This window comes from Hyaena hyaena, unplaced genomic scaffold, assembly GCF_003009895.1.
Source record: "Hyaena hyaena isolate Hyena2069 unplaced genomic scaffold, ASM300989v1 scaffold_200, whole genome shotgun sequence".
In the NCBI taxonomy this organism is placed as follows: domain Eukaryota; kingdom Metazoa; phylum Chordata; class Mammalia; order Carnivora; family Hyaenidae; genus Hyaena; species Hyaena hyaena.
The window spans coordinates 873,981-897,314 of record NW_024080834.1 but is presented as its reverse complement, the minus strand read 5'-3'; the positions used below and the strand labels follow the sequence as shown (position 1 = coordinate 897,314).

The 23,334-nt window shown below is 40.7% G+C and overlaps 1 protein-coding gene across 2 annotated transcripts in view; it reads right to left on the bottom strand.

Annotated features, from left to right (window-relative positions):
* Window positions 1-12,029, bottom strand: part of GOLIM4 (golgi integral membrane protein 4) — a 78,843-nt gene extending 66,814 nt beyond the window's left edge. For both annotated transcript variants that reach the window (XM_039241938.1, XM_039241939.1), the window contains exon 1: window positions 11,742-12,029. In XM_039241938.1, the coding sequence (XP_039097869.1) occupies window positions 11,742-11,928 (187 nt within the window). In that variant the 5' untranslated portion in view covers window positions 11,929-12,029. The remainder of the gene's footprint in view (window positions 1-11,741) is intronic.
* Window positions 12,030-23,334: the final 11,305 nt, after the last annotated feature.

The window sequence follows — 23,334 nt, the reverse complement described above, 5'->3', positions numbered from 1 at the left end:
AAGACTGCAGTCTATAAAATGAAGTGAAAATATTATATGAACAAACACACTGCACTGCATTCCTACGTACTTGCCAAAGAAATACAGTTAACCGGAGGAGTGAAGACATTTCAATTGTCAATGGATTTTGAAACTCCTCAAGGACATGATGCTTTCTGCTCTGTGATTTCCCTTGGCAGCTTACTGGTTGGGTTTACATTTCACAGTTACCTGGAACTCTTAATTTTAATCATTACAGGTCAAATCGTTTAAACGCAGTAGTTTCTCTCCACAGTGCCATGACTTCAAATGCCACTTGTTGCTAATATACTTCAAATTAAATAATAAATCACATTTAAATATGTAGTAACACATTTTTACAAAAGTACTATGTTGGATAATCCAAGAAAATAATTTAGAACAGTAGAACAGTTCTACATAGCAAGTGCACAGTGACTGTTAGTTTATGATGACTTTGGTAATGATACTGCCAACAATGACAATAATGACATTCTCACCTTCTGGTAGGCAGCTACTAAGAGGACCCCAATGACCCCCACTTTCTATTATTCATGCCCTCACATGCCCCTTCCCTTGAGCACGGGCTGAACTTAGTGATTCAATTCTAATGAACAGAACATGGCAGAAGTGACGGGTTATCACTTTCAAAGTTGAGGTTATTAAAATATGTTCACTTTCATCTTAGATTCTTGCACACTCTCTCTTTAGTCCTCCCTTGGATCTCATGCCCTGGGTGAAGCCAGTGTTCTTTTCTTTTTTCTTTTCTTTTTTTTTTTCAGTTCCATGGTAGAAATGCAGAAAGTCCTATGGAAAGGCCCAGATGAGCAAGATTAAAAGCAGATCTTCTGAGGCCTGCCAACAACCACATTAGTGAATTCTGAAGCAGATCTTTCAATCCTGGTTAAGTTTTGAGGCAACTACAACCCTGGTCAGCAGCTTGCCGGCAACATCATGAGAGATTTTTTTTAAAAATCATCCAGCTAAGCCCAAATTCCTTTCCCACAGTTAACTGTGAGATAACATTTTTTGTTCTAAGCCAATTCAGTTTGTGGATAATATGCTATGCAACAAGATAACCAAAACAGACTTGGGAGGCAGGGTGCTGCCATAAGCAAAACCTAAAAGTGGGAACAGCTTCAGAACTGTGTGATGGGACTTCAGAAGAGTAGGAGTTAACATATAACGTGCCTTAAACATACTACTCACAGAATTTTGGACTTTGAAGAGATTATTAGGAAGGGTAATAAATAAAAATTTTCTTGGAAACCAGAAATTATGTAGTGGCAGAAGGTTTAACAATACCCACACTTACATATAGTTACATGACCCGCATGTGGTCACTTGCAGTTGTGTGAGAAGTAAAAAATGTGCCACAAGAACTGGGTGATTTAGCTGTGGAGATTTCCCAGCAAAGTGTTAAAGATGCTACCTGGGAGCTAAACTGGGAGAAGATAAATTGAGGGAGGGACCACTAAACCAAAAGAAGGCAGGACTGGATAGTTTTGAAAATTCTCAGCATCTCTGGACAGCAAACAATGCGAACGCTAAGAAACAGCTTCCACACAAAGATTAATTTCAGGGAACTCTCAGAAAAAAACATGGTCTGAAGAGGAGACAGAGAAGCACCTGCGTGGCTCCATCAGTTAAGCGTCTGACTTCGGCTCAGGTCATGATCTCACGGTTCGTGAATTCGAGCCCCACATTGGGCTTTGTGCTCACAATCTAGAGCCTACATCATCTGCCTCTGAGAGATCCTCTCTCTCTGCCCCTCCCCTGCTCACACTCTCTGTCTCAAAAATAAACATATAAAAATAAAAATAAAATGAAAAGACAGAGAATGTGGCTTCAGAAATTCTTGCTAAGACCTTGGAAATGTGGCTTCCTAATGAACTATTCAGTTGGACCACAGGGTCTCCTAAAAGCTTAAGAATGTGACTCAGAGATCCTCTAAAGTTAATGGGCATTGCCTATCCCTTGTCTCACCAGAAGCCCAAGGTAGAGAAGGATTTATCTCTAAGAAACAGGTGGGTGTAGTCTTTGTCTAACCGAGTAAACCTCAACAAGTTTCAAAGGGGACTGACAAAAGTTTTGAGAGGATTTTATCAGCGGAAACTCGCCAGTTTAGAATGAAAGGAACAGAGACTGTACTAACTGAAAAAAGGCATCCATCCCCCAAATCCTAGTGGCAGGAAGCAGGCTGAGAAAACTCAGCTGCCCTCATCCAGGGCTCCTGGATGGCTCAGTTGGTTGAATGTCCAACCTAGGTGCAGGTGTTCGCTGAGTTTGAGCCTCATATCAGACTCGCTGCTATCAGCTCAGAGCCCGCTTCGGATCCTCTGTCCTCCTCTCTCTCTCCGTTACTCCTCTGCTTGTGCTCTCTCTCAAAAATAAATAAACATTAAGAACAAAAACAAATCCAAAAAAACCCTCAGCTGCAAAACACATGCTACCTTTCATAAGAAAGGAAAGACCACTCAGATGGGGAGCCAATAGACGAAGGAGTAGAGTGAAGAGCCATGGAGAATTATCCCCAGCTCTGGAAACCTAGTCAAGGAACTTCTGCGTAGCTGGATCTCAGAACTGCTATGGACCAGTGACTCTTACCTATCATGAATCTTACTCTTTTTTGAACAAGAACAAGTAGGTATCTTATGCCTGCATCATTGTTGTATGTCGGCTGTGTTGGGGTCAGATATCCTGACTGCATAGTTTCACAGATCTACAGATGACGAGGAACTGTATTGGAGGAACTATACCTGAGGAGCCCCACTCACACCCAGATCAAATTTAGATGACCTCTGGATTTAGAACTGATGTTTACCTATATAGTGAAGACTGTTCATTTTTCATCTTTTAATGAAAATGATACTTGGCAAATTAACATGTTTTATAGAATCAAACCTTTAAAAAGGATATAAAATCCTTTTAAGAATTAATGTGTTAATAGACTGAGATTAAGATTATAGATTTACTCTCACTAATGTAAAATTTAATAAACTAACCAAGTAAAAAAGTAACAGCTGCCTAATTTCAATCTGTTTAGAATATTTATTTCATAGCATCATAGCTGTTGTGTTTTTTAAAACTTTTTTCATTGTTTTTTTTTTTTTTTAATTTATTTATGAAAGAGAGAGAGAAACAGCGTGAGCAGGGGAGGGTCAGAGAGACATAGGATCCGAAGTAGGCTCCAGTCTCTGAGCTGTCAGCACAGAGACCGACACGGGGCTTGAACCCACAAACCGTGTGATCATGACCTGAGCCAAAGTCAGACGCTTAACCAACTGAGCCTCCCAGGTGCCCCAGCATCATAGCTATTGTTGAGATCACACAAGCAACATCAAAGCTCTCTTAAATATCTTGACTTATAGATTTTTGTTGTTGTTGTTTATAAAAAAAGTTCCACTTAAAGAAGGGATTTAAATGACATATGAAATGGGAAATGAAATGTTCAACTCTCCTAAAATGATGATATATTTTTCTTATACTCACTCTCAATAGAAAGGAAATAGTGTCATTCAAATATTCTATAATGCCTTATCCTTCAGAATGACAGCCCATCTTTTACTTTTCTATTCACGGTCTATCATATTGTGACATTTTATATATAAAAAAACCGGTTAAGGCATTATTTTTTAAAATGTCATACTATTTTAAAGAGTAATTTATTTCACATCCCTCCAGGCTATGAGCCTGTTTAGTGAGGTTTATTAGTGAAGGCCAAAAACTGGCATGTCCTCTGGATAAGCATTCACTAGCCAATAAAAACAAAAAACACAAATATGCCATTCAGAAATACATAGCATTGTTTAAAAATAGCAACGCCCATTTCTGCTGGAACTGAGCAGAGTGTGCTGGCCTCCAGAGAAGGCAGAGTACCGCAGAGGAACGCGATGTTGTACTGGAAGTCAGAACACAGGACTCACGGGCTTAGCTTGAGATACATGATAAATGATTCATCTGCTTCAAGACTCTTTTCTTAACTATAAAATTCAATGTCTGTATCAGAGTCGGTCAGTTAATGCAGTCCTGGACTACAGACACTCAGGTACTCAAACATGAGTTCTTACTTTATGTATGCAAAACCTGTACAGGCACTATGGGTTGACAAATTTCACTTTTTCCCCCAAAATAAATTTCTGAAAAAAACCCATACACTACTACCTTGTAAATGAAAAATATGATTTGCATGGCATTAATGGACAGTGACTGTAAAATTTAAATGTAATAATACAACAAAACAATTATTAGATTCTAGCTATCAAACTGTTGGCTGCCCTAGTCTGCTCTCTTTGAGAAAAACAAATGAGTAACTATATCTAGGAGAGAGATTCTAGCATCCAACTGAGAGTTTCTACTCGACTTGTCAAGAAAACACTGACAGCAAATTCAAAAAAGTCTGAGGTCTTTATTATATGACTCAACATTATTTAATGCAGCATCTACATACCACCTGAAATCAACTCCAAATCAACAAGAATTACTTTCGGTAACAGCAGCAAATGTCCTACACTCTGGAAATGCTGCATCAAATAATCACACTGTTACTTCTGATTCTAAATTTTATCTTGACTCTTCATGTGACAACTCACCTAACCTACTTTTTCAAAACCATTTATATTGTCATGAGACCCACTAAAATAATTTTGAGGGCAATGGAGTACTGTGGAAAGAACACGGCTGGGAAGTTACGTTAGGGTTCAAAGCTCAGTTTCATTAGACTCGACCTTGACACTGGCAAGCTAACTAACCCCTCTGAGCCTCAGATTCCTCACTTGTATTAAAGTGCTCAGGTTACTGTTAAATGAGAAAATGCAGGTAATGTGCTTAGCACAGCACCTGAACAGGGTAGACATTCAACCAATGTTATGTAGTTTTACAATTTTTAAATTTCTTCAAAAAATTTTCAAAATTCTACCCAAATAAATTCACTTTATTTTTTAAAGGTTTTTTTTAAGCTTATTTGTTTTTTTGAAAGAGATAGAGAGCGAGCAGGAGACGGGAATAGAGAGAGGGAGAGAGGGAGAATACCAAACAGGCTCTGCACTGTTAGCCCAGAGCCCAATGCAGGGCTCAAACTCACAAACCATGAGATTACAACTCGAGCTGAAACCAAGAGTTGGATGATGCTTAGACAACTGAGCCACCCAGGTGCCCCAAAATAAATTCACAGTAAGTAACAGTGGCTCAAAAGGAAAATATAGTTTGCCACTTTTCTCTTATAGTAAAGTTGTATTACATATAACTTTTACTTCCAAAGCTACAAAATTCACAAAGCACTGACTGGCAAAAGTAGCAAAAAAAAATTCTGTCCTCAATGATAAAATAAAAACACTTATTTGTCAAAATGAAAAACAACAATTCTTAGTTGTTACCATGTAAAGTGTACTCAGGTCTTTTCTCCCCTCCCCCCAAAAAAGGAAAAAAGTAGAGTAGAAAAGACAGAATGAGAGTGTCTTAAGTCAAATAAAAGTTTCAGCCAAGTTGGGCAAATATCTCTGACAAAAGCCACATTTAGGCCACTACTAATAATGCTATTACCTGCTAGATGTAAACAGTGAGCAGAATAAAGAACAGCCAGATGCTAACCCAGCAACAGTAGTCCTGGCCACCTAATAAATGCAGTAGTAACGTGCTACTACTTCTAAGTAATTTCAGATGCATTATTTATAATCTATACAAGTGCGCATAAATAGACATAGTTATCCCCAGTTAAACATGACAAAACTGAAGTCCAGAGGCGTTAGTTGCCTGTTCAAGGTCTCTACCTGTGAACACCAAAGTTGTATTCAAATAGTATCCGATGCCAAAATCAATCACCCTTCACTAGTCCCTCTTTCTTTCTCTTTAGGACAGAAACATGTGAGCAAGAATATTCCTCAGTGCTTTGAAAAGTCATAAACTGATAGTGGACCCCTTTTCTTTCTCTCCCTTCTTCTAGTTTCTTTCAAATCCAGTGCATGTCAATTCCCCGACTCTAAGTCACTCATTCCTTAAATCCCTGAAATTGTCTTGTGTTCCAGCCCTAGAAGTAACTCTCCCTAGGAGAGAATAAAGAAATCAAGGGATGGCTTCCAATCTATATGGGACTTAAACTAAAGGCTCACAAATAATGAGAAATTGTCTTATATAGTCAACCAATATGGACAATGTTCCAATTTACAGGGATGACTAAGGTATATGCAAATCATATACATATATAACAGAATGCTTAGTTGAGACTGATTTTCAGAAAGTATCTAGAAGCTTTCATCTTTTATTCAGGGAATGAATTTTTTTAACGATTATTTATTTTGAGAGTGAGTGGGGAGTGGGGGGCAGGGCAGAGACAGAGACAGAGAGAGAGAGAAAATTCCAAGCAGGCGCCTTGATGTCAGCACAGAGCCCAACACAGAGCTTGAACGCATGAACTGTGAGATCATGACCTGAGCCAAAATCAAGAGTTTAACCGACTGAGCCACCTAGGTGCTCCATCGGGGAATGCATTTTAAGGCAGGATTTTATGTATACATAAAAACTACTGACCTTAAAGAGTATTTAATTCCACTCTATTTTTTAAATGAAAATATTCATCTAGTAAACAGTACCTAGTTGATGTTTATGAGGCCCAACTTTCCACTTAAAACTGAGTATACCAAACCACACACAACCCACACTTGTGGGTCTAAATTACTGAGTTCTGGGAACCACTCTGTTATATATAAAGTTTCCAGCAATCCAAAATGAAGCCCTTATACTCTTAAGCACTGTATGCCAGCTAACATGATTGATCCTCATAATAACCTATTATAAGAATTATTATTCTGATTATTTTATATGATAAAAGTGAGTCACAAAGAAGTAACTTATTTAAGATCACAAAGCTGGTTAAAAAAGAGAGAGAGAGAGAGAGAGAGAGGTAGCAAGATTTGAAACCCAAGTGCTCTGACTCCTCAACCTTTACCCACCAGATTTCACTGCCTGCCACGTACAAGCACATTCGTAAGCAAACAGAAAATACCAGAAAGGAGTAGACCTACTATCTTCTGAATGACTACCATATGCCAGGCACCAGACAAGGGAGATGAAATACTAAGGAAAGCCTGGCCCTGAGATGAAGAAGACTTGTATTCCTTTTTAAGCAGATGCAGGGTAGGCTGAAAACAAAGAAGTTAGCAGTTCCAATTATCTGTTCACACTCAGGCTAGGGAGCAACCCTGTGTAAGGAGAACAAAACGCAAGGAACAACTAATTTAAATAACAATATGAGCCTTGGAAGCACCACACTTATTTTCTTTTAATGTTTATTTATTTTTGAGAGACAGAGAGTGAGCGGGGGAGGGGCAGAGAGAGCAAGGGAGACACAGAATCAGAAGCAGGCTGCAGGCTCTGAGCTGTTGGCACACAACCCAACCCAGGGGTTGAACCCACGAGCCATGAAATCATGACCTGAGCCAAGCTGGACGCCCAACTGACTGAGCCACCCAAGTGCCCCAACTTACTTTTATTTTAAATAGTTCTGATACACTTATCTGGAACAGGAGAACAGGAAACATTATATAAACCTTTTCGTGATGGTTTCCTGCCATCACTGGGAAAACCAAAAGCACTGCAATAATATGACACAGTGTTTGGGGAATGAGGGGCTATTTGCCCCTACTTTAAAAAAATTTAAATAGTTCTATCTCTATCTCAGATCCCATTACACTAGGTTATTGCCAACCACTCGGAGTTACACCTTCTTCTTATGTGATATAATTCAGAAGGGAGTTAATCAGTAACCCTACTTTAATTTTTTAAGTTCAAGTTGTCAGTGAAGGTCCCTTCTCCAGAGGAAACTACTTAGATTTATGTCCTTTTACCGGTTTCCTTAGTTATTTACTCAGGTACAGTCAAAGGAGGTAGCTAATTATAAAAACAAATTTTGTCAATTTCAACATTTTTACCCATGACAAACCTGGGAAAGAGAAATGAAACATCTTATCTCAAACAGGGACCGTGATAATAATAACAGATCATCTTTAATGAGCAGCACCTACTATGTGCCAAGTATGTCCTAGGAGCTTAACAGGATTCACTGTTTCATCCTCATATTATCCCTATGAAGTAGGTCATTCTAACCTCCACTGTAGAAGAAAAATGAAAGCCAAGTTCACACCAAAAGTTTCAGGGCTAGAATTTGAATAACATGCTCTGGGTAAAAGCAACAACAATAAAACCCTCAGATGTCTTTATGGCCAAGAAAGTAAAGTAATGTGTGAAGACTCAGTTTTAAGATTATAGGGCTGTGGGGGCAGCTGGGTGGCTCGGTCGGTTCGGCGTCCAACTTCAGCTCACGTCATGATCTCATGGTTTGTCCGCACTGGGCTCTGCACTGTTAAGTGTGAAGCCTGCTCAGGATTCTCTCTCTCCCTCCCTCTTTGCCTCTCCCCCATTTGTGCATGCACTCACATGTTTGCTCTCTCTCTGAAAAATTAATAAACTTAAAAAAAAAAAAAAGATAATAGGGCTGTGGTTCTCAACTTTGGCTGCATATTGTAATCACCAGGGGAGAGCATATGGGTTTCACCCCCATAGATTGTGCTTTAGTTGGTCTGGGAACTGCCCATGGGATTCTCATGGGCAGTCAGACCTAAGAACCACTGTGTACGGACACGGAGACTGGTGCATGGCCCACCTGAAAGCAGGTTCTTGAAAACATGTAAGAGGTTAAGTAAACATTACGCTGGTCAAAGGTTGGAAGCACCGCCTCTGCCACCAATCTGTAACCTCTGCCCCACAGCTCAGGGTAATTAATGTGTGGCCTAAGTGGGAGATAGAGAAGTAAATAGATATACAGGCTGGCAGACACCGACATTTGTTTTCCTGGAAAGGAGGTAGCCTCGTCTTGGAACTTTCCCCAGGTCACCCCTCACCATCTCCTATTTAAGGAACCAATCTACTACCAAACGTACTTGGAGTCAGACATAACCTACTTTCAAAATAATCTCTGGAGTACACCCCATTCTTAAACTGAAGATGACCTAAATATGTTCCCTTAACAAATGTATACCTTTAGATTACAAGGCCAAACTACTTTTTTTTTTAAATGTTTTTTTTTTATTATTTATTTCTAGGAGAGAGAAAGAGCGTGAGCAGGGGAGGGTCAGAGAGAGAGGGAGTCACAGACTGAAACAGGCTCCAGGCTCTGAGCTGGCAGTCAGCACAGAGCCCGACACGGGGCTCGAACCCACGAACCGCGAGATCATGACCTAAGCGAAAGTCGGACACTTAACCGACTAAGTACAAGGTCAAACTACTTAAACATCTAATGGTCATTTTTTTTTTTTAAAGAAGACCACTCATAATTAACTCTGATCTTAATCCAAGCCAGGTTAAAAGATCTCACTTCACTAAACAAGTTCTGAGAATGGAGAACCTAATGCCCTCAAAACGAATGTGTGCCGGTGGTACAAAAGAGCGCTGCCGAGTGAAATGTCATTTCTCATTGGAAAAGGGAAGCAGAAGATGCCTAACATCAGAAAACCTTCATTAAATGGCCTGCAGATGTGAAATCCAAAATAAATGCTATAGGAGTCAATCGCGTGGCCTGCTTGGGAAAGAATTCTTCAGGTATGATCATATTGTAATTGCGCCAGCACCAGGATTCAAGAGGAAATGGCAAAAGAGTACATTAAGAAATAGACTTTAAAGCCACTCAAACTAGCTACATTTCCTCCTGCAAAACAAATGCTGTATATTTGAATGGCCTTGTATTACCACTCACAACCACTCTCCTCCAGGACTTTCACCAAAAGGCAGCCAATAAAAGGAGAAAAGAAATTGAGATTGATTTTCAAAATGAAATACTGCAAATACAGGCCATGACTCAGAAATCAGGGCCTCAGTCAGTCAGTTCAGTTCCGGCATTGGCTGCTGAGGCAAACGCTGTCCTTGGGTGAAATATTGTTACTTTGTTTTGTTTTGTTTCAAAAAAGCAGACAGGAAAGTGAAGGCTGAGAGGACAGACAAAAATGCATGGGATTAATTTTCTCACCACTGTTTAGAATAATTGTTTGATGACTGAATAAATCTATACTGATTCCCTCATGAGTGTCAGGCACTGTGCAGTGCTGAGGTACTGGTTAACTTGACAGTGTATGTTCGCACGGGTCTCCTAAACCAAGAGACCAAGGCAACAACTTCATATAACCCACCATACACGCGCCTTCCAGCCACATGTGTGAAAATCCAGCCCTCCCCTTTTAGTATTCGATCACAAATTTTCCCCTTAAGTCTAACTGCACTGAACTTCACAGGGAAGCCACTGATGTCTCCCAGGTAAATAAGTAAATCCGTAAAGATCCAGAATTCATACACCAACAGCAAGTCATGGGTAAATACCAACAAGTTTAAAGAAAAATCTTCTTAAACCCAAGTCTGTATCAAAACAGGTTTTCCTTCTGAGCCAAACCCAGCGCACATATTTTCACTGCCTGTGGCTATGCAGCTTCAGTAAGCTAAAAATACTTCCTTTTCTTCTAAGTTAGGAAGAGAAAATAAGACCAAGCAATCAGCTGCATGTCCTTTTCTCTCGTTTTAATTTTTTTCTTACTAGAAAACACTCAAAATAGCTGGAGCAAGGAAAAGGCATCTGTTTTAGATTTATATGCACATACACTGACAGAAACATCCATCCAGCTTATATCTTCCCAGTAATACGAAATAAGCTATATTTGCATTATCAGCAGACTGTCAACATTTCGCTGCTCACAGCTTTCTATTATTATTTTTTGCTTGCGGAGAGGACTACGTATGTACTGAAAACTACACACAAGTACCAGTAAAGCTTTCAAAAAGTATAGCTAGGATGACTATGCTAAGGCTACATCGTGCTTGCTTTGCAGTCATGCACCATTTATGTTTCTGAAATTTACATTAAATTAGATTCTAAAACAGGACAGGAACTTCAAATCTTTCTGCGGGTCTTGCGCAAGTTGTGCTTACTGTATCCGATAAAATGAAAAATTGCATTTCTCCCCTTGGACTTCTCAACACTAATTGTAAAATACCACCTCCCCAACCTCCCCCCACCCACACCCCAGCACGCCTACCTACCTCTGTCTTAAACTAAAAGTTACTCAGGAAGTGAAACTTTTTCCCTCCAACGCATACCTGCGGGATGGTGAACAGTAGTAGTGTGGACTTTTCCAAAACTTCCAACATCTCTAAAGTCACCCTATTATATTAACAGAAAGCACCAGGTCTAGATTCCATTTGACTGGGCCTGTAGTTTGGGCTGCTAGGTCATGGCTAAATTTCCCTTGAAAAAACAGCATAGTCTGAGAAATCACTGCCAAACTCCATTTTTCAGCCTACTGACGAGGGTAACTGCAAAGCAAACACCCAGAAACCAGGACCGTGCCTCTCCTGGACGGGCCGGCAGAAACGGAGGAAGGGCTACTCGGTCGGCGGGCAAGCCCCCGGCTGCAGCTGGGCCCGCGACAAGTGCTGGGGTAAAGCGCTCGGTGCGCGCCGGCCCGTCCCACGCCCAGCGGGACCTGCCTCTGCGCCGACAATTTCAAACGAAACCGCAGGAGGAAGCGGGAGGATGGGGATGTCATCTCCCTTGACACTTGGGCACCCGGCAGCCATGCAGAGCTCAGCTCTGACGTCCGTGACGGTCCTAGGTGGAACCCGCCGTGCTAACGTGTCACCAAAGCCACTTTTCAGCCGGGGCGGGAGGCGAAGTGAGCCACCGGCCGCGCGCGTCCCGTTAACCGTACCTTGTAACTGGGCAGAAAGGGACTCCTGGTGCTGCTGGTACTTGAGCGCCACCGCCTCGGCTTTCCGCAGCTGCGTCTGCAGCTCGTAGTAGAGCATCGCGCCGTAGAGAAAGCCGAACACCACGGTCAGCAGCAGCAGCGTCTGGAAAATCCGCTTCTGCTTTCGGGAGCACATCCCGTTTCCCATAGCCCCGCCTGGACCCCGCGCCGCGGCCGCCGCCGCCGCCGCCGCCGTCCCTTCCTCCCCTCGGCGGGAGCGGGCGCTCAGCAGCGGCCGCCGCAGGAGGCGGCCGGACGCAGCATGAGGAGCAGACGCGAGACACAAAAGCGGGGCCCGAGGGGAAGTGGCGGCCGCTCAGCCCCCGCGCGCCGCGGGGCGCGCAGCCATCGACGCCGCCCGGGCAGCGGCCGCCAAACTTTTGCGAGGCCGGCTCTCCGCGCGTGCCCGGGCCCGGCCAGGGGCCCTCCGCATACTTCCCGGCGGACTGTGCCCGCGCCGGTCCCCAGACGCCGCCTGCCTTTTTTTTTCCCTCCTCCCCACTTTTTGGCTCGGCTGCCCCTGGCGGCACTCGGAGTCCCGCCCCGGCCGCTCCCCGCCCCCTCGCGGCGGCTCCCGCTGCGCGACTTTGTTGCCACCAAAAGGAGGGGGCGCGCGCCCAACAAAAGGACCCGGCTCCAGGCGGCGTCTCCGCGCGCGGCCCGCCGGAGTAGCTGGACGGGCGGGGGCCGCCTGGCCCCGCTGGGTGTGGGGGGGACGGCGGGCCGGTGTCACTGACAGGGGCTGCCGAAGCTCGGCCGCCGCCGCCGCCGCCGCCGCCGCCGCCGCCGCCTCCCACCCAACTTACGTGTCACCCACAGCCCCGCTCTTCTGGCCAACGGGATTCCGGGAGGAAGTCCCACTCGGGCTCCCCGCTCATTGGGCCCGTCCGAGCCTCCGCTCCCTCCCTTCGGGGAAGCTGTGCGGGGCTCGATTGGACGCCGGCTGTGTCCGTCCGACCCCGGGGCCGCGCCTTCCCTCCCGCCCCGGGGGCCTGCGAGGGGCTCCGTGGGCCGAGCGGCCGCCTGGCGCCGGGGTGCGCCCACGTGGGGTGCGGGCGGGTGGGGGGAGGCCGAGGAGCCAGCGGCGGGGAGGTGGGGCGCGCGGGCGACGCGTCCCGGCTTGCGGCTGGGCGAGGTTCGGGGCGCACGTGTGTGAGCGTGCCGGTGAGTGTGTGTGTGTGAACTCCCGTGGGGCGAGGAGTACACTGTCTACAAGGGGGAGAGTGGGTGGAAGCAACTGCTTGCACCCCATCGAACACCCGTTCTTTCTCGAGCCCGGGGGCAGGTGCGGCTGACACACGGGATAGCCAGCTCCGCCGTCAGCTCGATCTGCGTAGCCGACCCGGAGAAGCCCTGCCAATGGACTGTGGCCCCTTCCCGCGAGCTAGCGTGAGTGCGTGTGTGCGCACTGGTGGCGAGACCCGAGCCGGGAGACTCAAGTACGCGAACACGCGACTTACTGCTCAACGGGCCATGTGGGTTGGGGAAGTCAGCTTGCCTTTGGCAGAGGGGAAAGAAATGAGCTCATATTTTCCCCCAGCCCCCAAACAGAATAATTTAAAAATAAACCTCAGAGGCTGAAATAAGTAGACATACGTTTTGTCGTATGTATTTGCTTGATCGGTGGCAGAAATACATCGGTTACCTTGGTAAATTACATTTTAAAAGCCAACAAAGGTTCCCTATGTAAAACGGTAAAACAAACTTAATAACCACAAACCTCTTCAAAGTAAATCTAATTCAAAGAAAACACTGCTTTTGTTCTTTTTATGTGCTTGAGGGGGAAAAATTGAGGTTATACGTTAATAATTTTGTTTCTGCTCTTGACCTGACTTCTAAGAAAGCAAATTATTTCTCAAATGTCTCAGTAGTGTCATGGAATTTATTTTATACTGCCTGATTTTTATGATATTCTAACCAGATTTTAGTTACCACTGTCAATAATAGACAGTGAGTGCTCAAAATGAAGGTAGATGTGCTTAACCAAATTAAACATAAAGACAGTCCCTGGTGCAGAACATTTTTAGGTAGACTCTGAGGTTAGAGAATGCTAAAACCATAAAATAAACCTCAATTACAACTTAGCTGGTCTATGACGTACATACTACCATGAAAACTTTTCCCTGATAAACAATAACTTACAATAGAACAATAAATATATTGTTCAAAACTTTCATTTATTATCTCATTTATTGCACCCAGATTGTTAGCCTCCCATTTTGGTAAAGAAACCAAAGTTTATTAAAGTGACTGATAGGTGTCAGAGAAAGTTAAATATCATATGATTTCACTCTTATGTGGAATTTAAGAAACAAAACAGATGAACAAAGGGGAAGGGAAGGAAAAATAAGATAAAAACAGAGAGAGAAGCAAACCGTAAGAGACTCTTAAATCCAGAGAACAAACAGGGTTGCTGGAGGGGATGTGGGTGGGCAGATGGCCTAAATGGGTGACGGAGGTTAAGAAGGACATTTGTTGGAATGAGCACTGGGTGTTTGTATGTAAGTGATGAATCACTGAGTTCTACTCCTGAAACTAATACTACACTGTATGTTAACTAATTTGGATTTAAACAAAATTAAAAAATAAAGTGACTTATGGCTTTAGGACCTAGGAAATGCAGAAAGTTAGCATTTCAGCAGAATTAGATCCAGGTTAGAATCTTACTCTTAGTATCTTTTTCTCTTGTAGAAGTCAAGTTCTCATTCTTTTTTTATTTTAATGTTTATTTATTGCACGCGTGCGAGAGAGAGAGAGAGAGAGAGAGAGAGAGAGAGAGCAAGCACAAAATGGAGAAAGGGACAGGAGGAGAGGGAGAATCCCAAGCAGGTGCCGCACTGTCAGCGCAGAGCCTGAAGAGAAGCTCAGTCCCAGGAACCGTGAGATCATGACCCGACCACCCTGACCAGAAATCAAGAGTCCCAAGCTTAAAAGACTGAGCCACCCAGGTGCCCCAGTTCTCATTCTCTTTAAACAAGTGATAGTAACAAATTATAGCCTGTCCATTAAAATGAGAACCTAGTTTAAAAAGAAAACAATTTAAGGAAGTTTTAGAATGTTGTTCCATCGTATAATATATACCCTTACATGTTATTTAATATACTGCGGTTTAAATTTCTTTCAGTTTTACTCTTAGAAACTGAGACTGGATAATCCTGCAACCTTGTTAAAATTCCTTGTAACTGAAAAGTCCTTACCATTGTCAGTGTACAATTTGCTAAATAAACTCTTCCTCCACAAAACCTACCAAAACTGCTCTGGGAGAAATGACGTTTTATAGCAATAATCTTGGCCCATACTTGAAGAGAAAATTATCCTAACAGAAAGAAAGAAAAAAAGGGAGAAATTGTACAGAGGATCGGAAAGTTATTATTCCGATATTACACAGTATGCAGTATTTCGTTGTATTTCAGAATCTTGGGAAGTTGTTATGCTTCTGGAATACATGATTACTCATTTTAAGCCATGGATTCTTTTGCATCTGATTCAGACTCCAAAGGTATTCTTTGCCTAAAGCTGCTGACAGACTCTACAGAAAATAATAAATGTGGGCCATAAAACACAACTCAATATTTTAGTCATAAAATTTGAAAGAGAACAAAAATTATTACCTGAACTTATCCATTATTTCAAATTCAGAAAGGGTATGTGGAAGTACATAAAATCACTAATGGCAGTGTCTTTATAAAATTACTTTTCCAAGGTGAAGTATGCTGCCAGTTTCTTAAAAATATCAGTATAAAGCTTTTGAGAGGCCAACATTGGGGAAGCTATCCAGGGCCTATAAATTGAATTTACATAACATTGCCTTTGGGTAGAACTTGTGATAGATGAGCTTTTTCTACTTGTCTTGTGAGGTCTGTTGTTAGTTCTATTTTATTTTTATTTATCATTTTAAAAATAGTATTATATAATTATATTTCAGTATGCCATGTATTTACCAACATTCATAATTTATAAGTTACATATCCTGAGGTATTTTACCAATTTAATATTTTATTTCTAAGGCAGGAAGTAATTAACTTAAAAGATTCAAGGTCTTATATTTGAGAAGGCCAAGGTGACATCTGGAAACCTTATTTAGCATACTTTCCAGTTTTACTAAATTTGTCATATTAATAAAATTTGTTTATTTTCAAAATAGGGAGAGGCAAGAAAAATACAATTGAGGGGTACAGCCGGAGTATAATTTGTACATTTATATGATCAATCCTAGAGTACATAGCTTCCATCGTCTGTGAAATTTTTTAAATCTCTTTACTACAAATTGAGTTCAATAGTTTTTTTTTTTTGATTGGCAAGAGGCATCAATGCCTAAAAAAAGGTGATGAATGTTAAATAAATTTTTTAAAAATTTTGTAACTGTGTAGTGAGAGATGTTAACTAGAATTGTCCTGGTGATCATTTTGCAATATTCGTATTGAGTCATTATTTCATACACCTGAAACTAATGTAGTGTTCTATGTCAATTATATCTCAATAAAAAAATAAAAATTTAAATGGCGTTTCAGTGTTAATAAATCACAGCTTTAACCTTTTCGTGTAAGTATTTCTGAAATCAACTATCCTTTATCGTCTATAGGAAACTACAGTCTTCCTTTTTGCCACTTCACCATTTGCTAACACCTAATTAAAACGCAGCCTTTCCTACACTTTGTTTTGAGGGGTAAAGGAAGCTACATTCAAACTATTCTGTTGTTTTGAAGATTCTGTAAGAGATGTTTTGAAACTCCTGCTCCATGAAATTGTGCTAATGACCTGTTGATAATTGTTAGCGGATTAAGAAAGTATAAAGTAAGCCTGTAGCTAAAAGCATAATAAAGCAATTGAACCCTCATCAATGTGTCTTGGTGCCTTGCTTTGGTCTGTCTCTGAGCTGCCACCTTGGTAACTTTGAACTATTTAAGGAGTTAGAGGAGAGTGAAGGGGAAAGTAGATGATCAGTCCTTGTTCATAAAATGATTCTCAATAAGAGAAACCTCACTTGTAGCACCACTGATAAATACCTTTCGAACATGGAGTACTTTGATAATGGAGAAAATTATTTAGGAGGCCCTCCTTGCCACAAAGTGTGTAGCTAGACTAGAGAAAGAAGAACAATCATTTCAAAGGTCTTTAACATCCTTCTAAAGCAGGACAATCTAGCATACCATAAACCCAAATTTTAAGGTGGCACAAGAAATCATTTAGTATTTGTTGCTTAATGTTTATTAGAGCTAGCATATTACTTTTAGAAAATAGTTCCATTTCACAGAATGTTAGAATAAATGGAAAAGGACCATAGGTGAGAATCAAGTGAGGCAAGCCTCCCAAATCTTCATTGTCTCCTTCAAGAAGCTTTTCACTAGCTCTCAGCCTTTAGTAACCCAGATACTTCAGACAAACAGACCATGGGAAGGTCCGTGGCCAATGAAGCATGACATTTTTAATGTTTCCCCCCAAAATGTATAGTTTTTTGGATTCCTTTGTGTCAAAGACATACTTGGTTTACTCATGACCATCTTACAGAATCGTTATTAAAATTTTAATGTTATATGATAGGTATGTCTTTCTTAATTGTCATGGGACATGGCTGATCATATTTATGATGTATCCCATGGTGAGTCCTGGGACTGAAATTTGACATTCAATTTCAGAACTGTTCCGAAGGGAAATCATAATCTACTCCATAAATATTTTTTATGCTCTAGTTTCAGGAATATTTTGAGTCAAAACAAAGGGACTATCAATGGTTTTACTTAGAAATAAAGTAGAGCAAACTCAAAAAAAAAAGAAAAGGATTATAAGAGTTGAGTTACTTCAGCATTAAGTTCAACTCAAACTAAAGTTGTGAAATAAAAACACATGTCATCCCTCACTCTGCTCCTTCAGTCTATTCTCTGGTGCAAGTCTTCAAGTTCTGCCATCCAACATCCTAGTAATCCTTTTCTGTTTCCCAGGATCCTTGTCTATGCCTATGCCCTTCACTGCCTACACCCACCCACATACATACACATTGTCTTTCCCTTCTTGAAGACAAAGGACAATAATCTAAAATGCCTATTGTCTTTCAAGGAATCACTTAATCAAAGGGAAGCACATTGGATATATTAATAGGAAGATATTAAAGGATGAATCATTAACTTATTATTCCTCTCAAGAATTTTGTGAGAAAATATGTTAAACCAAAGGACTGAACTCTAATGACATAATCGTAGGCAGGCTGGTGAACAGATGAGTCATAATTACAGGTAGAAGAAGAGTTTCACTTTTCCCTACTCACTTCCTGATTCTCCTGCCCAATTGTAAAGGAGCTTGGGTACATTCAAAAGGTGACTCAGGATGCCTACTGCCAGGATACAAATCCCATTTAGGTTACAAACTACCTATAAGGTCAACAGTATGTCAGTAATGGTTAGGACCTTAATTCTCTGATCTGTAAAACGCAAGGGACAATCATATCTGTCCTGCCTAGCTTCAGACAGAATGAGCCCCCAGTATTCAAGACAGAAAAAAACTTTGGATTTCATTTAGATAAAATTGAATGTTGTAGTGTTACTTGTCATTGTTGACCTAAATTTCTTTGTACATTTCTGGAAAACTACAGTTGATTTTTAAAAATTAGCATCAGCTACCCACTTTAAAATGGATAATTTTCTAATTATAATTATGAATGGAGCTTCTTTCCTTTAACAGTTAAGAGGAAAAGTATGACCTTAAAACAGGGGAATTTTCTTGGACACTTGTTCCAACCAGATTCTCATTCTTTGGCTATAATTTATGGACTAATGTTTTCATTATGCTTTATTTATATCTCAACAGTTTTCTTTGGTAGTTATGGCGCACAAAGTACAATGCAGGCAGGGAAGTAAAAGGTGGAGAAATGGACTCTTTCTGTGAAGGCCTTGCAAATTTGGTACTTGTCTGTTTGTTTTCCCAGGAGGGCCAGAGGAAAGGAGGCAGAAAGAGAAAGAGCGAGAGAGAGACAGAGAAAAGCAGGGCTCACGTGTACCCAAAGCAGGGCCTATGCTCACCCGATGGTACTTGTTTATTTACAGGCTAAATTAGAGGCACCTGGGCATCTCAGTCAGTTAAGCATCTGACTCTTTTTTTTTTTTTTTAATGTTTATTTATTTGTTTTGAAAGAGAAAGAAAGAGCCAGCAGAGGAGGGGCAGAAAGAAAAGGAGAGAATACCAAGCAGGCTCTTTGCTGTCAGCACAGAGCCCAATGCAGGGACTCAAACTCACAAACCATGAGATCATGACCTGACCTAAAATTAAGAGCCAGACAATTAACAAAACTGAGCCACCCGAGTGTCCCAAGTGACTCTTGATTTCAGCTCAGATCATGATCTCATGGTTCCTGGGATGGAATCCTTGCATCAGGCTCTGCACTGACAGCATGGAGCCTGCTTGGGATTCTCTCTCTCCCTTGCTCTCTGCCCCTTACCCACTCATGCCCAAGCTTTCTTTCAAAATAAATAAACAAACATTTAAAATTTAAAAAAATAAAGGCTAAATTAAACTCCAGTTGGAAATTAAATTACTCAAGGAGAGAGCAGAGAGAGAGAACAAGAGGCCTCATGATGTAATCATGAAATTTCTAGAGAAGGAGGCCTGTAACACCAGGCAAGGGGATAGATTAATCAATACAGTAGGTTCAAGCCGGGAAAAGCAAAGTGTTCTGTAGATACCTTAAAACATATAAATGTTACTTTGCTTTCATTCTCTTTGCTTTGCATGGGTGTCTGAGTCTTGTAAGCCGTAGGGCATCACTCAGATTCCAGCTTCAGCTTTGTTGTGAGGACCTTAAAGATACTTGCATGGCAGGGTCATTTCATGTAAATATGCTTAGATTGGAAGGAGCTTTTTCTTGGTTTTGTTTTTCACCTACTTTGACTGCAATTTTTCTTTAAGGTACCAGCCATTATGGAGCTTTTCCAAATCACTCATCTTAATTTTTATAAAAACAACTCTTTTTTTCTCTATATTTTATTAGTTTACATAATAGTTGATTACATTACATAATTAAAATAGCAAGTGTAATGACAAACATCTTCTAGAGCAAACTCTAGTCCCTATGAGGCATTCAGTAGGCAAACTCAGACCAAGTAGAGACTGGTTTAAGTGTCAGGAGTCTTCAGCCCTGAGGTGTGCAGAGTACAGACTGACTGACAGAAGGGAAAACCTCCCCGCATCCAGGGAGTTGGTTAAGTAGACTTAAAGGCTTCTACCATACATTAAAATGACCAGTGAGGTCAAAGGAGGAATTGGTAATCAGGAACACGTATATGAGATGGGGCGCCTGGGTGGTTCAGTCAGTTGAACGTTGGACTTTAGCTCAGGTCATGATCTCACAGTCTGTGGGTTTGAGCCCCATGTCTGTGCTGACAGCTCAGAGCCTGGAGCCTGCTCTGGATTATATGTCTCCTTCTCTCTCTGCCCATTCCCCACTTACACTCTGTCTCCCTTTCTCAAAAATAAATAAACATTAAAAAAAAGAAAATAAAATGTATATGAAAGAAGTAACATGGAAGCCAAAGTTATCGAAAACTTTCAAATGTTATTGATAGAACTACAGAGTTGAAGTTGAGATAAAACCTACAACAAGGCCATAGTTGGAACTGATTCAGGGTGAAGTGGAAGATTACAGTAGGTTGGAGAGTAAATGGGTGACAAGTATGAAGAGGAGTCGTAGGGTGGACTCTACTTTGGATAGTTTGGCTGCAAAGAAAGATTGGATGGAGCTTGAGGAAATCATGAGATTGAAAGAAAGTTTGCTGTGAGAGCATTTGTTCTTGGATTAGCTTACACAAGAATTTCTGGAAAGGAGCTAGTAGAGAGGGATAGGTTAAGGATTTGAAGGGCTACATTAAGTACATTGGAATGTATGGAACGTTATTTCTTAAGGCAATGCCCTATTACAGGTCATATTCCATTTTAGAGGCTCAATAAATTATGGAATGAATGGCCCTAAGAGTTACTAAGAGGAAGAAAATTGAAAAGATTGCCTGACTAATTGAAAAAGAAATTTGTTTGAGGGCCTAAGGTGGTGTGTGCTTATATTAATTCACTTTGATTAAATGTGCACATCCCCCAAAATGGGCATGTTTGTATGATAACATCCCAAATAGAGAATCTATACAATGATATCTATTTATTTAAGAAGAAAAACAAACTCTACTTTGAAAAGAGTAATTGGTCCACTTAATGTATGGACCAATTAAACCTTTTATGTATAACTGTTAGATATGTTTACTCTGTAGTTTATGGCACATACAAATGTTTCATATCAATTAAATGTAAAAGGGAGAATATCAAATTGTAGAGATAAAAGTATTGCAATCATGTTAAAATACTTATAGAAAAAAATAATGTGTTATATATTCTACTTTTAAGTCATTAGATGAAGAGGGTGGGTATTTTCAATAACTGATGAAAATCAATTTTCTTCAAATAATGATGCTTTCCACCCATTTGTTGGTATTAACATTGTTGAACATATCTCTGATCATAAGATCTGTTTTTCTATAAGGCATGAAAAAGGAGGGCAAATACCCAGCACTGGGCGACCATTTCACACATGTCTTCCCTCTCTCTCTCTCTCTGTCTCACCGAGTGACGTTGAGACAGGGAAGCTAAGGAGATCCCATGGAAACTGCTGTTTTTGCTCCTTTTCCTGTTTCTGTCCTTGCAAGGACCTACACTTTTACCTCACATGTGCCTTATAAAACAGATAGTGCCTGTCCTCTATGTAAAGGTCAAGGATTTAATGATTTTTTTGGAGTCTTCCAACATAATAGATAACATCTAAGGAGTGATTCGGTGGGTTGCCAACAATGTTTTCCAAGACCACTAACTCATCAAGACCCTTGGGTCCAGGGCATAAGTGACTTATGGAGAACACCTAAACACTGGTCTTTGTTCCTGGATGACTAGGAAGACACTGTGCAATGGACCACAGCCTCAGTAAAACCCCAAACTCCAAGCAAAAGCAAGACTCAGTCTTCTTTCCTTTCCAAAGCTCCCAGATGCTTTGTCAGTATCTACACTCTCTCTGTGTCTTTAGTAAACTCTGCTCTCACTTCCTTTCAGCTCCTGTGGATTTCTATACTGTGTAAAATCAAGGACCCTCTTGGCTGGTTCTGTGGGACCCCCTCTGAGTCCTCGGACCCAGCTAGCCTACATCAACTTCAGATGTGACTTCAGTGTCCCTCTCAACGTTTGCCTTTTCCAACAATGTCTAGCACCATGCTTAGTACCTAGTAAACACTGAATACATTTTTGAGTGACTGAATAAACTTAGCACACGACGGAATCTATTTTTGTTCTCTGCCAAAGATCAAAATAAATAACAAGGGAATTTACAAGTTAAAGAGAAAGATAGAAAAGGAAGAAAAATTTCTCAGGGGAAATTAAATAAAATTTATCTGATTCTAAGTGTAATGTAACTTTCAGGGCACCTGGGTGGCTTACTTGGTTGGGTGTCCCATTTTGGCTCAGGTCATGATCTCGCAATTCATAAGTTCAAGCTCCACATCAGGCTCTATGCTGAGAGCTCAGAGCCTAGAACCTGCTTTGCATTTTGTGTCTCCCCCTCTCTCTGCCCCTCTCCCACTTGCACTCTGTCTCTCTTTCTCTCTCTCTCAAAAATAAATAAACATTAAAAAATATTTTAATATAATGCAATTTTAAGTAGGGAAGCCTTAGAATAAATCAGAAATGAAAAGAACTAAATACATTGGATTACTTGAAATTCAAAATTGTCACATCTCAAACAATAATTTAAAAGCAAACACATGCAGAGAATATTTGCATAGATTAAATAGATTGCATGAATTACATAGATTTAACAACTTTATATTATTGTATTCATATTGTTAAAAATACTAAGAAAAAATTGCAAAGTTCATAAACAGATAATAGCTCATAAGCAATTCATAAACAGTTCATAAACAGGTAGGCAACAAGTAAATGTGAAAAATTATTCAATCTCAGTAATCAAAGAAATGAAAACAATACTAATAATCTCATAACTAATAAAAATAGAAAGTTTTTTTTAATGTTTACATTAAGACTGACTTCATTTGGGCAAAAATATTTTAAACAAAGATATGCTGCAAAGGGAACTATGAATTGATACATATTTTTGTGGAAGACAAACTCACAATTCAGATCAGGCATATAAAATATTCATATCTTTTGATTCAGTAATTTTTCTTCTAGGAATCCATTCATAGGAAGTAGCCTAGAACTCAAGAAGACATTCTTGAGTGCAAGGACAGGGTGGGGAGCTTCCATGCCCTCTCCAGGCAGGCCCCGCGCCCCAGAGTTCTGCCTGTTTACAGATCAAGAAGACATTTTTGCATGCAAAGATAATTATCATAAAATTAGTAATTGTATTAAAAATGTACAAAAAACCTACCTAAATGTTGAACTATTGAAAATAGTGAAATAAATTACAGTACAATGGTATATAAAGAATAAAATATTATGATATAATGATTTATAAGAAATGTACATTTGGTCATTCAGATGACCAAAATTTAGTTCTCAGATCTATTTAGTCTCCATC